At 51.1% G+C, this 16,988-nt stretch overlaps 1 protein-coding gene across 2 annotated transcripts in view; it reads left to right on the top strand.

The window, feature by feature from the left end:
• The window catches only part of IGF2BP1 (insulin like growth factor 2 mRNA binding protein 1), a 38,227-nt gene extending 22,041 nt beyond the window's left edge, over positions 1-16,186 (top strand). Inside the window, exons 3-15 of one of the 2 annotated variants that reach the window (XM_036341616.1) lie at positions 2,636-2,684; positions 3,221-3,272; positions 5,181-5,244; positions 6,486-6,767; positions 7,603-7,737; positions 9,088-9,210; positions 9,914-10,049; positions 10,626-10,748; positions 11,164-11,283; positions 13,187-13,261; positions 13,943-14,074; positions 14,566-14,679; positions 16,094-16,186. In XM_036341616.1, the coding sequence (XP_036197509.1) occupies positions 2,636-2,684; positions 3,221-3,272; positions 5,181-5,244; positions 6,486-6,767; positions 7,603-7,737; positions 9,088-9,210; positions 9,914-10,049; positions 10,626-10,748; positions 11,164-11,283; positions 13,187-13,261; positions 13,943-14,074; positions 14,566-14,679; positions 16,094-16,186 (1,498 nt within the window). The remainder of the gene's footprint in view (positions 1-2,635; positions 2,685-3,220; positions 3,273-5,180; positions 5,245-6,485; positions 6,768-7,602; positions 7,738-9,087; positions 9,211-9,913; positions 10,050-10,625; positions 10,749-11,163; positions 11,284-13,186; positions 13,262-13,942; positions 14,075-14,565; positions 14,680-16,093) is intronic. The other variant, XM_036341617.1, reaches the window with a different exon arrangement.
• The last annotated feature ends 802 nt before the right edge of the window (positions 16,187-16,988 follow it).

Genomic DNA, 16,988 nt, shown 5'->3' on the forward strand with positions numbered 1-16,988 from the left:
CAGAAGACTGAACTGCTTTTTCTCACTCTGAGCTGCACATAGTCAGCCCTGCCTTCCTGCCTCTTCCCGTGCCTACCTGGGCACCTGCAGGCCCCCGGGGCCCGGGACAGGGATTGAGCACCATGGCGTGGTAGGCACCTGCTTTCAGTCCTCAAAGCCCTATCTGTCCATCTTCCGCAGGAGGAAGCTAAGGTACCCAGCAGTCAGGGCTCTCTTAGCTTCCACCTGGATCCCCCCACCCTCAGCTCTGCCCTTGCCCGGCTGCGGCTGTAAATGTTTGTAAGTGGAATGAGTTACCCAGGGGCCCGAGGAAAGAGAGTCCATTTGTCTGCGTTGCCCCAAGTGCTTTGGGCCGGAAAGAAACACCGAACTTTAGAGAGACGAGGCCAAGGGCTTAAAGACAGAGGTTCCTCGTGTCCTCTGTTGTTTTTGTCAGGGTTGGGGACTTACGGAAAGGCCTTTTGGAGGCCTGAAGGGGCCTGGAGTGGGCTCCCAGGCCTGGGTGTGTGCCCTGAGGGGTGAAGGAGGGCGGGCTACAAGATGTCTTTTCCTTCATTGGCTGGATGGCCCTGTCCCCCTCCCCCCCTTCTCCTGGAACATTCCACACATTCCAGACTGCCATTGCTTTCAGGATATGGATTAACATCCCAAGCAGATATTTGATTTCACCACCCCAACCCCTCTCCAACCCTTCCCCACCCTGAAAAGAAAGCCCCTAAAACTAGGAGTTTGAAGTAGGAGGAGGGTATTTTTGACCTTTGACCTGAGGTAATACTAAGGCCATTTGAAAGCTATTCAGACTGAACTACCGCACTGGGGTTGCTTTAGGCAGACAGCCGCCACCCCCCTGCCTTCTTCCAGAGAGGTCCCTTGGGGGGGTCCTGGGCTTGGGGACATGCCTGGGAGCCGGGTCGCCGATCTCAGTCTTCCAAAGGTGCCATAATTCCTTCCTCGATTCTCCAACAGTTTGACTTCCACGGTAAGGGGTCCTGGATTTTCTCTGTCCATTTGGCCACCAAATGAGTCTCCCCCTCTTGGCCAGCAAGTTATCACAAGAGGGTGGATCTGTGGACCTGGAACCGGACTTGTGTCTGATCTTTATTCTTTTGTCCTGCTGTCGCCTGACCTCCTTAGATCAGATTCATGAACCAACCAAAGTAGACAGCCATGGACATAGATTCTCTTCACACTCACCCTCATTTCCTCCTCAGTCATTTCATCCCCAGGAGAGGTGTCCTTAACATACGTCATCCGTGGCGTTCCACGCTCAGCGCAGAGCTAGAAGGGTCTTGGAGACCCTTTCCGGTCCATTTTACAGCTGAAGACACTCGCGGTCCCCCAGGGGGGAAGTAAGTGAGCTGGCCCAGGACAGAGCCAAGTTGGAAACATCTGTAGTTAGAGCTTAGCGTCCCTTCCCTCCCTTGGTGCCATGGGTTTCAACACTGCTTTCTCCTGGCTTGTCAGAAACTGACATGATCCCATTGCTTAGGGATACTGAGGCCTGAAGCTTAGGTGGCTCAGTCAGACGAACACCCAGTCTGAGGCAGTTTAAGGGCTAGAACTGGACTTTCTTGCTTCCTAGTCCAGTTTTTCCTCATACCACTAGAATTTTATTGGACTGTGTCCCCGAACTAAGATTTTGTGATCAAGGATGGATAGGCAAAGACTGTAATGACAATTGACCACTGCAGACAAGTCAATTAAAATGTTTAAGCCTGAGGATTAGGGCATTGATTTGGGTGGTAACCAATTTCCCTGGGAGTCAGCCTTGAACCTGAAAGCCTTCTTGGGGGGCGGGGGGGGGTGAATTACCTTTTTAAAGGGGAAAGATGGGAAGGAGAAAGTGTAGTTAACTGGGGAGAGGGAGGGGAGGTGGTGGTCAGAATGCTGGGTTATGTGTGTGTTGATCACTCCCACTTTAGTATTCGAAAATGCATCTAGTATTATACTTTTCGTACTTACTCTAAGCCCTTTGCTAAGCTCTTTATAATATTGTCTAACATTACCTTGTATACCACCCCTTGAATAGGTATTATCCCTGTTTTACAAAGGAGGAAACAAAGCCCCAAAGGAATTAAATCTTTTTTTTTTTAATCTTTTAAAGATCAGTGCTAGGAAGTGGAGGCCAGGTTTAAATTTATACCTGCACAAAGCACTTCTGCACTCTGACCCTGATATTGTTTGTTTGCATGTATGTCTCCCCTAATAAACAGCACCTTGAGGCCAGGCACTTTGCCTATTTTGTGTAAATAGGTAACAGACTAATGAGTAATGTCTTATGTGGCTTTATATTTCTGAAACATGGGAGGGGGGGCGTTATAGATGGTTACTGAATAAAAGTTTCTCTAGTGAGAAACCTGAGTAGAGAGACGAAGCAGATGTGATTTTTAGGGAATGACGATACCCTAGTAATGCTTAGGGGCATCTGATTTTGATCTTCCTATCTGGTAACAGTGATAACAATTGTTCTCGCCACACCAAATCTCTGTTCCCAAAGTTTATCATTCTTAGACTCTAAGACGCTGGTGTAGAGAAGAAGGTGGGGAGATAGCCTGGCACAGGGATTAAAAACGGCCAAGTCACAGTCCCCTGAAGCTTTCCAAACGGTCACTAATCCTGTTCCCTCTAATTTCAGGAGTCGGAAAATTCAGATCCGAAATATCCCACCCCAGCTGCGATGGGAAGTAAGTGACTGGGGAGCTCTCTGGCATGGGTAGTGGAGACTGGAATGAAGCCTGGGTCAGCCTGAGTTTGGCTGAGATGACGGGGGAGGTCCTGTCCGCTGGTGGTGTGGTTGGTGCTAGGCCAGGTGTGGTTGATGCTGGGTGGAGGTTGGCTGGGTCTCATCCTTAACCTAAGACGACCCATGTTAGTCCTTGGAACGTTCGTCCCTATAGAGAAGGAGGTGGGAAGGGTGTTCCCTGAGCCCCAAACTTCGTGATGGCAGAAGTTGATTTCGGGCCCCAGGTGGCCCAGGTCTACTTCTAAAAAGGCCCCAAATCCCTCTTTGAGCTTAAGTACATGTCTGCAAAGAAACCCCGACAGGTCACCACCAGCGTAGGTGCCCCAGAAAGGGCAAACTGAACAGGTAATGATGCTCAATCCCCACCCAAGGCTCAGCCTGCGCCCCAGTGCTTTGGGATGCGGGGTGTCTAGTGGCTGGCCTAGGGCTAGTTCCTGGGATGCTCAGAGTAGCTTTCCTTCCTTCTCGTGCTCCTAGGTCCTGGACAGCCTGCTTGCTCAGTATGGAACAGTAGAGAACTGTGAACAAGGTAAGAGTGGGCAGAGGTGGTGGGTGGTGGGTGGTGGGGGACTTTGGGGGATCTGCTCTCCTCGTTTTCCATGGGCAGATCTATTTGGCATGCCCAAAGAGGACAGAGTGTGGTAGAGATACACTGGACTGAGGATCTGGACATGTGGCTCTTACCTTGCGACAGGTCCCTCCTCTGTTCAATGAGACTTGAACAAAATCACTCATTCTTGATATAGGGTCCCAGGCTGCTAGGGGTCAACCAAGGTAGAACTAAGATTTTAGAAATAGCCCTAGCCGGTGTGGCTTAGTGGATTGAACATCGTCCCATACAGGAAGAGGTCACTGGTTCGATTCTTGGTCAGGGTGGGCTCGATCCCCATGTATGGGGCTTGCAGGACGCAGCCAGTCGATGTTTCTCTTTCATTGATGTTTCTATCCCTCCTTCTCTCTTCCTCTTTCTCTAAAAATCAATAAAAACCTATTTTAAAAAAAGACTTCAGAAATAGTTTAAGAATGGAAATTGAGTGTTTATCATGGATAAGTCTGCAACTCTTTTACTTTAAAAGCATTTCGATTCCCCCTTTTTGGCTGGAATAATCAACTGGTTGTCTCTTTTTTTGTTAGAATCCCTGATTGTTAGCGACATGTTTTTTGGTCAATGAAAAAAAAAGCAGAGGATTTATTACTTAGAATCCTCCTCACCACCCAGGTGGGAGAACACTTGAGGTTTGGTGGCCAAGTGCCTTTCCTCAGCTTGTGGGACAGAAGCTTGAGTGTTTTGGGTTTTCTTGTTGTTGTTTTTAAATATTTTTATTTGTATTGATTTCAGAGAGGAAAGGAGAGGGAGAGAGAGATAGAAACATCAATGATGAGAGAGAATCATTGATTGGCTGCCTCCTGCACACCCAGCCCACAACCTGGGCACATGCCCTTGACTGGAATTGAACCTGGGACCCTTCAGTCCGCAGGCCAACGCTCTATTCACTGAGCCAAACCAGCTAGAGCGAGGCTTGAGTTTTGTCCATGTCCTCCACCCTGGGGTTGAGCAGGCCCAGGGGACCCCAAATCACAGGACAATGATGCACATGACAGAAGGTTAATTTTATTAATTTAAAAGGAGAACTATGTGCCCAGACTGCCTGAGATTCTAATGTCCGATCCATTCTCCTCCCTGTGGGAAAGAATGTGTATGGTAATCAAATGAAAGTCAAAGGCTGCTTATGAAGAGTTTGGGGGAATTAACGGCTGGTCTCCTGAGTTGGTGATGCCCTGAATATGTGCATTTCCACGGCCAGTGATGTTTGGAGCAGTCGGGAAGTCCTTTCCTCTGGAAAAGAAGCAGACATACTCATTCCCCACTCCCAAGGCCACGCAGCCACTCCTGTCAACCCATTAGCTCGCTTCCAATACACATGCATTTGACTGATGGAGCCTTGAGGATACTTCAGCCTCTAAAATGGATTTGGGTGTTCCCCAAAACCTTCAGCCATATCCTTAAAGCCATTTCTTGGGATGTTTACTTCTGTAAATTGCTAACCTCAGTGTGTGTTGATTTTTAACTAGTTTAACTTTCCAAGGGTAAATGTATCTCGCAGGCTCTTGTGTGGGCGTCTGACCTGCTGCTGATGTGTGGACTCCATCCTTTTGTATGCCCAGCTCTCTTGGGGGCTGGGAAGGGAAATCAAAGGAAGATGTAGAAAGGGAAACGCAAGAATGTAAATTTAAGTTTCCTAGGAGTTCTGGTAAAAGGGGCCGGAAGGGGAACCGTTTTGCCTTGCCATTCCAGTATTTCACAGGCTCCCAAGGTTCTGCTCCACGCCTGTCCGTCACAGTGTGTACGGATAAGCTTTCCACACCCAGGATTCCTGAGTGGCTTCTCCAGATTTCACTGCCCTAACCCTGGCCTCTGTTTTGCTCCCCCCGCCAGTGAACACGGAAAGTGAGACGGCCGTGGTGAATGTCACCTATTCCAACCGGGAGCAGACCAGGCAGTGAGTGGGCTGGAGCGTGGGGCTGGGAGGGCCTTTGTGGGGTGTTGCTGGGTAGTTGGTTCAGGAATCTCAAAGGTTCAGTAACTCATTAGGATTGATGGCAAATAGATGGAAAGGGAGGGGCCCAAAGAACTCCCAGGGAAGATGGGAAAACCCTAGGGGAAAAGGTTGGCTTCCCAGAGAGATCTCAGTTGCTGGAGAACAGCAGGGCTTTGCTGTGTTGGTGGCGCCATCTAGCGATAGTGAGGAGGAACTGCTATGTTTAAAGAAAAAGCATTTGTTAATGATAGGATGTGGCGGGGCGGACATCTTATTGCTGTGATTGCCATGGGCCCCGTGTATGCTTGCTGGGGTCCTTCCAGCCCTCTTACACCCACACGGTCCAGCTCCTTCTCCCTTTGGCTGAGTAATGAACACTGCTCACTCACTGGTAACTGTACACATTACCCATCTACCCATTTGTGTCTATATGGACCCTGTCAATACATGGGCCTTTGGCCACCTTTTGCTGTTGATGGCTCTCTTGCGGCTTCCTCATGCTGCCTCTATCCTTTCTGTTTCCTCCAACTTAGGCTACACTGTAAAATCCCACCACTTTCTCGGATCTCATGCTAGACGTCTCCTGGGCTCACAGTTCCCTGGAGGCTCCTACTGCCCCTTGTGGCCAGCCTATGGTTTTTAGCTTGGCTCTAAAGATCATGGCAGCACTTGCTCACTCCCATACCTGCTGTTGCCTTGTTTGCATTTCTAACCGGCAACAGGTTTGGGAATGGGGGGGGAGGGGGCTTGACCCCTCCCTCCAGTGTAATTCAGCCGGTTAGCAGACATTCCAGATACACAAACTCCTGCTTCCATGTGGTAATAAGCCATTCTGTCTCCAACTCTTAACTTTTTTTTTACAGTTTCCTTAAACATAGAAGGTGCCAGACTCAATAGGAATAAAACCAAGTCCTGTGAATTATCACCTTTATTTATTGTATTTATTCATTTATCATGCGATTCTTACATGACTTGTATAGGTAGTTTTGGCTGAAATTGACGAGCTGACCCCAACATTAATTGGAAATAACTAATTTACGTTTCCCTTTGATGTCTTGGGCCATGTAGACTGGAAGGGCCCCTAAGGTGGAGGTGGGAGTGGTGGGCAGGTGGTCCTATCCCTTTCTTAAGTGCTTTACCCATGGAGGGCATTTGGTGTGATTAGCATGGGTTGGAGTAACCAGTAGATTCTCTGTCCCCAGAGCCATCATGAAGCTGAATGGCCACCAGCTGGAGAACCATGCCTTGAAGGTCTCCTATATTCCCGACGAGCAGATAGCACAGGGTCCTGAGAACGGGCGCCGAGGGGGCTTTGGCTCTCGGGGTCAGCCTCGGCAGGGCTCGCCTGTGGCAGCCGGGGCCCCTGCCAAGCAGCAGCAAGTGGACATCCCCCTGCGGCTCCTGGTGCCCACCCAGTATGTGGGCGCCATCATTGGCAAGGAGGGCGCCACCATCCGAAATATCACAAAACAGACCCAGTCCAAGTGAGTCTGGGGTGCTGGGGGATGGAGATGGGTGCCAGGAAATGGTGGTTCCTACCTGGGGAGTGGGTGCCTCCTGGAAGCACACTCAGTGGCGTCAGTAGGAAATATCGGCTGGAACACGTTCATTCTTTTCCATTCAGGAGCCACTGCTTCCAATCCCAGCCTCCTAGGTAGGCGGGGCCAGGTGGGGAGGCAGAATGGGCATGTGGTGCATCCTGTGGTGGCCGTTGCTGGACCTCGTCCTGTTGTTAGTAAAAAAGGGATCTAAAATTCCTCATAGAAAGTCTCAGCAAGCCAACCTGGTCTTGGTGAGCCGGTCATTCTCTGTGGTTTTAGCACCACTGTTGGTGTCAGCAGGACTGGTCAGCCTGCCCAAGTCTGGGCCCTCGGTCATAGGGCCTAAGTCCGTCCCGTCTCCTGTTCCACCGCCACCACTCTTCTCTAACTTTACAGCTGATCAGTGTCCCTGGGAGAGAACAGGTCACCTGGTGTCCTTATTCATAATACATCCTTCATTATTTTCTTCTTATTTGGGACAATGTGCCTCCCCTTTACAGTTGTCTCAGGGGGAAATCCAGAATTCACAAATTAGAGTGTGGGCTGCTGATCCCCAACCTGGCAGTCCCATGGTAGACGCTATCATTCCAACCGCCACCTCCTGATTAAGACAGGATCCAGGGCAACAGGCCGGCCATGTGTCCCTGGCCCTCCCCATTCTGCCTTTGATGGGCTTTGTTCCAAGTAGAGCTGCTCCTGTGCCTGAGGTTGGGGGAGCCCGAAAAAGACCCGTCCCCCAGGGCGGACTGACCAGCCACCCCGTCCTTGTGGTCCTCAGGATCGACGTGCACAGGAAGGAGAATGCAGGTGCCGCCGAGAAGGCCATCAGTGTCCACTCGACCCCCGAGGGCTGCTCCTCCGCCTGTAAGATGATCTTGGAGATCATGCATAAGGAGGCCAAGGACACCAAAACGTAAGGCTTCCGCTTTCCTACGAATGTGGAGACCGCCACCTTCCTGAACCCAACACACACCTTTGTTAGCGAGAGCACAGAGATACAGGAGATGTTATACACTGAAATCTTCTTTCCCACAAGTAACACCTTGTGTGTATGCTCTCTGGAAGCGTTGTGCACTCAGAAGCATATATGCGCACAAGCACAGGTGTTTTTATTTTTATTTTTTTAAAAATATATATTTTATTGATTTTTTACAGAGAGGAAGGGAGAGGAATAGAGAGGTAGAAACATCGATCAGCTGCTTCCTGCACACCCCTCACTGGGAATGTGCCCACAACCAAGGTACTGCCCTTGACCTGAATCGAACCTGGGACCGTTCAGTCCGCAGGCCAATGCTCTATCCACTGAGCCAAACCGGTCAGGGCACAGGTGTGTTTTAGCATAAAGAGGGTCGTAATGTACATTATATTGCATATTGATAAAACCGGTTTTTTTTTGTTTTTTTTTAATATATTTTATTGACTTTTTACAGAGAGGAAGGGAGAGAGATAGAGAGTTAGAAACATCGATGAGAGAGAAACATCAATCAGCTGCCTCCTGCACATCTCCCACTGAAGATGTGCCCGCAACCCAGGTACATGCCCTTGACCGGAATCGAACCTGGGACCTTTCAGTCCGCAGGCCGACGCTCTATCCACTGAGCCAAACCGGTTTCGGCGATAAAACCGTTTTATACTTCGCTTTTTTTCATTTTCATGCACCAATACATACTGACCCAATTCATTTTTTTATAGCTGCAGATATTTCTCTCTCTTTTTTAAAAAAAATATATTTTTGTTGACTTCAGAGAGGAAGGGAGAGGGGGAAAAAATATAGAAACATCAATGATGAGAGAGAATCATTGATCGGCTGCCTCCTGCACATCCCCTACTGAGGATTGAGCCCGCAACCCGGGCATGTGCCCTTGACCGGAATCAAACCCGGGACCCTTCAGTCCACAGACTGGTGCTTTATCCACTGAGCCAAACCAGCTAGGGCTAGCTGCAGATATTTCTACAATGTGGCATTTTCATTTTTTATTTTCAATTGATTTTTAAAGTGTACAGTTGAATGACTTTTAATATGCAGATACCTGTGAAGCCGTCACTCCATTAAGATAATGAACATGTGCATCATCAGCATCGTTTTTGTGCCCCTTGGCAGTCCACCCCTACTCCCCCATTTCTTCATCCTGAGCAGCCACTAATCTGGGTTTAGTTCTCTTCTAACATGGTTTTGTCCTGTGGTTTGTCCTACAAACCTCATCGGGGTGGCATGATGGCTGAGTCTCCACATGACCCTCCCTTCTTCCCTTGTCTCCTGAAGGGCTGACGAGGTTCCCCTGAAGATCCTGGCCCATAATAACTTCGTAGGGCGTCTCATTGGCAAGGAGGGGCGCAACCTGAAGAAGGTGGAGCAGGACACGGAGACGAAAATCACCATCTCCTCGTAAGGCTCCCTTGTATTTCCTTCTGTGTGAATGGGATGCCTGGGGGCCCGGGGCCGGCCCTATTTCATGACTGAACCTTAATACTTCTTGTCCCTTAAGTTGGATGCAGTTTCTGCCCATTAAAGAAGACTCAGAGGTGGTGAAGAGTGTTTATTTTGACAAGGACTGGGGCTCTCCCATCACACCGCTGTGTGGGCTGTGGCGGGCAGGGGACTGTTAGGGTGCCGCCTCCCCAGTCCTGGCCCCCCCCCCCCCCCGCAGACCTCAAGTGCTCTGCATCTTCAGGAGAGGCTGCAGCTTGGAGCCAGGGCTTGTGTTTCAAACCTGGGTCCTGTTCTGACAGAGCATAGGCGGCGGCCTGCCTCTCCAGGTGGATTATTCCCGTGAGCACCATGTGTCCTGGCATCAGCGACTTGCTGGTGGGCAGAGTGCTGCTCTGTTCTGCAAAGGCACAGGAAGTGGATGGCACAGAACCCCCCAGGGAAAGGAGCATCCTTCTTGCTTCCCCCGTCATTGGATTCCTCACAAATAGAGGGGTTTCGGTTGGGTGTTCTCATCTCCCGGCACATCCCCCTGCCCCGGTTCCAAAGCGAAGGCCAGAGACAGAGCTGCTTGGCAAAGGTTAAGCAGCTTGCAGAAATGGAGCTGGGGCCCGGGCCTGTCCCTTGAGTGGAGGGGGACGCTGCTCTGCTCTCCCCGCAGGCTGCAGGACCTCACCCTCTATAACCCCGAGAGGACCATCACCGTGAAGGGGGCCATCGAGAACTGCTGCCGGGCCGAGCAGGAGATCATGAAGAAAGTTCGGGAGGCCTATGAGAATGACGTGGCTGCCATGAGTGTGAGTGCCAGGCACCTGCTGCCCCTCTCCGAGCCTGAGCCACACAGAGTGGGTCTTCCTCATGGGACGGGCAGGCCAAGTGCTGTGTGGTGTGGCCTTGAGGCCTTTAAGTTTGACTAATAGGGCTTTTATAATTATATTTAAAACTTGTTCATGTATACTTTAGCGGGTCCATCGCTTTCATCTGATTTTCAAAGGGGGTGGGGCAAGGGTGTAGGAAGGTGAGTCCTAGGAGTCACATGGAGACCTGTCCCTGCTGCGTCTCCCGTCGGTATGTGGCGGTACAGGGCTGTGCGTCTGTCCCCGTCTCAGGGCGGAATGAGCCAGAGAGGACGGGCTCCTGACGGAATAAAATTGGTTGGAGTCACTAGCTCTCAGTCCGTAACTCCACGAGTACACATGTGAGAACCAAAAGGGCAGGCGGTGTCTGTGTAAAAGCATGTCATTCGTCTGTTTTTGGCCGACTCTGTCTTGGGGTACTACTCCCCCTCTTAGTTCAGCCAGGGCCACACACACAAGCGACCACTGGGCCCGGTCAGCCTGAGCTGACTTCCCCCTCCTCACCTTTCACCCCAGCTGCAGTCTCATCTCATCCCCGGCCTGAACTTGGCTGCCGTGGGTCTTTTCCCAGCCTCGTCCAGTGCAGTCCCGCCACCTCCCAGCAGTGTCACGGGAGCTGCGCCCTATAGCTCCTTTATGGTAAGTGCAAAGCCTTCTCACAGAACCCCTGGGCCCGGCGACGGCCTCCCTTAAGCAGCCCCACTCCTTGTGGGAGCCCGATCCTTGGGGGTTTGTAGGGAGGTAGGAGGGTCTGAGGTTGCTTCTCCTCCATTGTTCCCAGCCCCTGGCAACAGGTCAGAACCTTGACTCCGTGGAGGGCAATCTCAGATGCTGCCAGGGATGTCAGCAGCCTGACAGCACTCTTCTTCCCTCCTCCTCTTCCTCCAGCTTCTTCCCTTGATTCCTGCTGGGCTTAGGGAGAGGCAGAGAGGGTGTTGCCCAGGTTGGCTGGGTGCCTGCACCCCTTTTTCCTTGAGGGTGCACAGCAGGGGTGTGGAGGGGCTTCTAGGCTGTGGCTCTGGGCCTGTGGTGATGACACACCCTGTCTTGGCAGCAGGCTCCGGAGCAGGAGATGGTGCAGGTCTTCATCCCTGCCCAGGCGGTGGGCGCCATCATCGGCAAGAAGGGGCAGCACATCAAACAGCTCTCCCGTTTCGCCAGCGCCTCCATCAAGGTGATCTGCTCTACCTCCCTCCCGTCCCCGACGGAACTGCTCTGCTCCATCACCCTCTTGCCTTTGCTCCCAGGCGCCCCGCCTGGCTGGTGCTGGGGCCTTTTCCCTGTGGCTTTTGGCCTTGCTGAGTTCTTCACAGAAATCCAGTTTTCAGGCCAGGGAGGAGGTGGCATTGGGCCTAGAGAAGGAGGCTGGGTTCTGCCACAGACCGACGAGGGTTCAAACTCCCATTCCTAGCTGTGTGACCGGAGCCTCTGTTTCCTCATCAGTATAGCGGTCGTCATAGCACCAGGAGACGATGCAGCTGGAGCCTGGTTCAGTCAGTGCCTGGGGGCAGTGGGTGCTCAGTAAATGTTAGCTCTCTTTTTACCTCCCCTGGCGGGGTCCTGTGGAGAGGGAGACGGGCACAGGGAAACAAGGGCGCTGTTAAATTGCACATTTGTTTCGGTGATCTCAAAGTTTTGGTGAAGTGTGCTCTGAGGAAGTGTGGTCACTGCCCTCCCTCTTGGTCATCTCATCATTACCCCCCTCTCCCCTGAAAAGACTCCACTGAAACCTCCCCAGGAGATTGGGTGATGGGAAGAGTGTGGGGGCCCTGCTTAGATACCGGCACTGAAGCAAGCCCATCCGTGCCTTCAAAACAGTTTTGGTACAAGGGGCAATGACTTTGAGGTGTGGAGTCTTTTTTTCTTCCCATGTTCTCAGAAGTGGATAGTGGGAGTAGGGGGACTGGCACAGTGGAGATGGAGGGCTCCTCTTTTTCTATTTTTAATTGAAAAAATATTTTAAACTTGTTTTTTATTTATTTATTTTTTTATATGTATTTTATTGAGTTTTTACAGAGAGGAAGGGAGAGAGATAGAGAGTTAGAAACATCGATGAGAGAGAAACATCGATCAGCTGCCTCCTGCACATCTCCTACTGAGGATGTGCCCGCAACCCAGGTACATGCCCTTGACCGGAATCGAACCTGGGACCCTTCAGTCCGCAGGCCGACGCTCTATCCACTGAGCCAAACCGGTTTCGGCTAAACTTGTTTTTTAGAGAGAGAAACATTGATTTGCTGTTCCACTCATTTATGCATTCACTAGAGACCCGGTGCACGAATTCATTGGCCTGGCCTGCGGGATCGGGCCCAAGCCGGCTCTCTGACATCCCCTGAGGAGTCCCGGATTGTGAGAGGGCCAGGCTGAGGGAACCCACTGGTGCACAATCAGGGCCGGGCAGGGTTGTGGGAGGTTGGCCAACTGGGGAGAGACCGAGGGAGGGCTCCAGGGCATGTCTCGCTCAGTACCTGACCCCAGCAGCAAGCTAACCTACTGGTTGGAGCGTCTGCCCCCTGGTGGTCAGTGCACATCATAGCGAGCAGTTGACTGGCCTTAGCATCATTAGCATATTATGCTATGATTGGTTGACTGCACACTTAGCACATTAGGCTTTTATTATATAGGGCTAGAGGCCTGGTGCACGAAATTCATACACTGGAGTGGTGGGGGGAGGTGGGTCCCTCAGCCCAACCTGTCCCCTCTCACAGTCCGGGAGCCCTCAGGGGATGTCCTACTGATGGCTTAGAAGCGGGCTTAAGCCACAGTCTGGCCACAGAGGCTCGGAGCAGGCGCCCCTCTGTGTTGTTCTCTCAGGCTTGGGGCTGCGCCCAGCCCCTCCTCCTGAGCTGGTTGTGACCTTTAGGGAGTCCTGAGCTCATTTGCATATTACTGCTTTTTATAGATAGATAGATAGATAGATAGATAGATAGATAGATAGATAGATAGATTGGTTGCTTCTTGTATGTGCCCTGACCAGGGATTGAGCCCACAAACCTTGGCATATGGGGATGTGCTCTAACCAACTGAGCACCCAGCCAGGGTGAGGGCGCCTCTTTGACCAGCTGTTTGCTTTGCAGATTGCTCCTCCAGAAACTCCTGACTCCAAAGTTCGTATGGTTATCATCACTGGACCCCCAGAGGCCCAATTCAAGGTTCTGGTCTTTATTGTTTTCCTAAGCTGGACACACTGGGATTGACCTGGGGAGGGGTGTGCAAATCAGACTGGCATCGAGCTTCCCTCGCTACTTCTCGAAGGTCACGCGGGAAAGAAGGAGTCTGAGGCTTCTTCCTTGTGCTCTGCCTTAGTTACTGCGGAAGGGAAGGCCTTTAACGCCAGAGTCCCTTCTCTCCCTTATGTCTCTACTACATCCCTGGGTTCTCGAGCTTCTGGTCAGAAGCCAAAGCTGGTTGTTAACTTAGCCTGACAGGGACGGAGAATGGGGACAGCTCTCCAGGCTGTGGAGTGTCTGATAGCCTGTCCCCTGAGCGACTTGATCAGCTGCCACTTGGACCTGAATTGCTAGCCACTGCATTGTCCAAATAAATGCCCTCATCCCAGACCCCAACGGGTCTGGTTTTATCAAACTGAACACATTCCTCTAGGAAGAATGCATTCAGTTACTCTACCCAGGTTCTCCAATACAGATAAGCGGAAGGGACCCTGATGGGTCAGTGCTGTTGATCTTTCGTATCACCTGGCCTAGGTGGTTGATCTTCCTGTAGGTGGGGTGGGCTTGTGGGCCAGAAGAGGGTCGGGTGGAGCTTGGGGGCTGTACTTTGTGTTTTGTCATATATATATGGCCCGATGATTAACAATGACCTCATCTTCTCAGGCTCAGGGAAGAATTTATGGAAAACTCAAGGAGGAGAATTTCTTTGGACCCAAGGAGGAAGTAAAGCTGGAAACCCATATCCGGGTGCCAGCGTCGGCGGCCGGCCGGGTTATTGGCAAAGGTGGCAAAACGGTGAGCTCTGAGGGCCACTTTGAAAATTCTAGGTCTTAGTCCCCAAACCCAGCAACTCTGCCGTGGCCTCCTGCTCCCCTGCCCTGCCCAATCTCAGGACTCCACTTTGCCCATTTTCTTGATTCTGCTCCCCAAGCTTAGCTTCTGACTCCGTTTCCACCTGCTAGTCGCCAGCTTCTTGCCCCTCCCTCTGTTTTTCATTGTTGAAAGTGTTACATGTGTTCCCCTTTCCCCCCATTGTCCTCAGTCCCCCCAAATCCTCCCCTCCCTTCCCTCTGAGGTTTGATGGTCTGTTGATGTCTCTATGTCTCTTGATCCATTTTTGTTCATCAGTTTATGTTGTCCATTCTATTCCACAAATGAGTGAGATCATGTGATACTTACCTTCCTCTGACTGGCTTGTTTTGGTTAGCGTAATGCTCTTCAAGTCCATCCATCAGCCGTGGTTTCTTGGTGGCAGCTTGAGCTCTTCTCTGCCCACTTACCCCCAGGTGAACGAGTTGCAGAATTTGACAGCAGCTGAAGTGGTGGTGCCAAGAGACCAGACCCCTGATGAGAACGACCAGGTCATTGTTAAGATCATCGGGCATTTCTATGCCAGCCAGGTATGTATGGCATTTCCTCATCACAGACGGGTGGGGTGGCAGGAGCCCAGGGCTCAGAGAAGCAAGACTCCAGAGGTTGGCCAGTATGACTTGACCAGTCCTGGGACCCTGCCTGCCTCTGGGCTGGCCTCTTCTCTTCCAGGTGCATGAGTGTGAGGTGTTCATGCTTTATTCCCTCTATGATGCCCTAGGGAAAGCACTGACAACTTCATGTGTTTCATATAAATATGTGACTTTATAAATTATACATTATATATTAACTAGTGGCCCGGCGCACGAAATTTGTGCACATTAAAAGGGACTTAATTAGAGGAAATATTTTAATATTGCTATTGGCCCTTTCTCTATAATAGAAGTGTCAGAGATGAAAGAAAATTAGTAAAATGTATATGAAAATAATATCTAAATTTATCACCCACGGGGACGCAGTGTCAAGTCCTGCCGGCGCCGCAAGGCCCAGAGTCAAGTCCCCACCCACTTGTGTGTGCCTCACCCACCTGCGCGTCTGCCCGCACCACGTGGGACGCCCCCCCCCACACACACACACAGTCCCGGAGTCCCGCCCTGCAGGGCCGGCGCCATGTGGAACTCCCCTGCTGCACCTCCTGGTCAAGTCCCCGCCCACCCGCACGCACCTTGTTTGTACACGCAGCCCCGCTCACCCACGTGCGCCTGCTGCACACGCAGCCCTCTGGTGATCCTTTGTGACGGCGTGACGACCACAGGCTTTTGATAATTTAGGATGATCTTTCCTGTTATTTAACATTGGTCCTTCCCTAACCATTTTTTGCACTGGATAAGAAAAGAAATGGGTATTTTATCGCCCAGTCAGTCTTGCTCATGGAAAGGAGACATTCTCTGGGACACTTCTGTCAAGTGAATCGCATTCTGCAGTGGATTTTCCTTGTAAAACTGTTCTTAGGGAAGAAACTTTTAAGAAGTAAAGAGTAAAAAATACGGACCCTTTGGTATTTTGCCCATTTTCACAGTGGTTATTTCACTGATTTTTGTTTTTTGTTTTGTTTTGTTAATCCATCTCCAGGTGTTTCGTCCCCTTTCCCGGGGATACTTTCATGTGTAGTGGAGTTGTGATTTGTGACAAAGTCTCCTAGTTGATGACCCTTTGACCAAAACATACTCAGGCAACTCTGTTCTGGGTTCAGTAATGCGACAGCTTTGTTAAGTTTTACATTCGGAATGAATGTACCCCCTCGCCCACCCCTCTCCTTGCTGTATTGTCCAGTAGGTGCTCAGGGGTCCATTCAGAGGCAGACAGACTGAGGTCACTCTAAACAACCTTTCTCAGCTTTCTGAAGTCCTGTGTGTCCTGTGGTCTGGGTCTGGGTCCCTGTGTGGGGCTGTCTCCTTCCTTGCCTCTGGGGGCCTCACCCTCCCTCTCGCCTGCTCTCTGCAGATGGCTCAGAGGAAGATCCGAGACATCCTGGCCCAGGTGAAACAGCTGCACCAGAAGGGACAGAGCAACCAGGCGCAGGCGCGGAGGAAGTGACCCGCCCTCCCCGCACATCAGCTCGAGGACGACGGGCTGAAATCGAGAGCGCGTTCTCCCCAGCAGGCCTGAGAATGAGTGGGAATCAGGGACCCTTGGGCTGGGATGTAGATCAGGTTTGCCCACTTGTTTGAGAAAGACGTTCCAGTGAGGAACCCTGATCTCTCTGCCCCAAACACCCAACCAATTGGCCCAACGCTGCCCACCCCTCAGGGTGTCACCATGGAAATTCTAGCTCAGGGTGCTTTTAAACGTGGATTCTTTAAGTCAGTTCTTCAGGTCCCACCGAGAGGGTGGGCCCGATCCCAGTGGGAAGAGAAATAAAATTTCCTTCAGGTTTTTAAAACATGCAGAGGGGTGTTTTAATCAGCCTCCAGGGATGGTTTGCTTCTTGATCCTAAAATCCTTCCAGCCTTCTCCTGCTTGGTTTATTGGTTAAAATACCTCCCTTCTCATGCCCTGACCTCGCCTCTTCCTACATTCACACTAATTGTTTTAGCATGGCCACTACCAGAAAAAGTGGGGACCAGGGAGGACATCGCTTAGCTTACGTTATAGACTCAGAGGGAGAAGACACATCAGCATCTGAGGTTTAATTCCCGTCCCTCCCTCAACCAACCCACAGGAACAGCAAGGAGTAAAGACTGGAGGAGACCTGGGAAGACAGGCGATTAAAATAAGTAATCCACGTTTAAAAGGAAGGCCCTTGCGGCTGATCTGTTCCAGATCACCATCTTGGAAAATTGGCGCAATTACAAGTCCCCCACTCTGCTGGGGCTTCCCCACCAAGACCCCTCGAACC

Source organism: Myotis myotis, unplaced genomic scaffold (assembly GCF_014108235.1).
Source record: "Myotis myotis isolate mMyoMyo1 unplaced genomic scaffold, mMyoMyo1.p scaffold_m19_p_17, whole genome shotgun sequence".
Taxonomy (NCBI): domain Eukaryota; kingdom Metazoa; phylum Chordata; class Mammalia; order Chiroptera; family Vespertilionidae; genus Myotis; species Myotis myotis.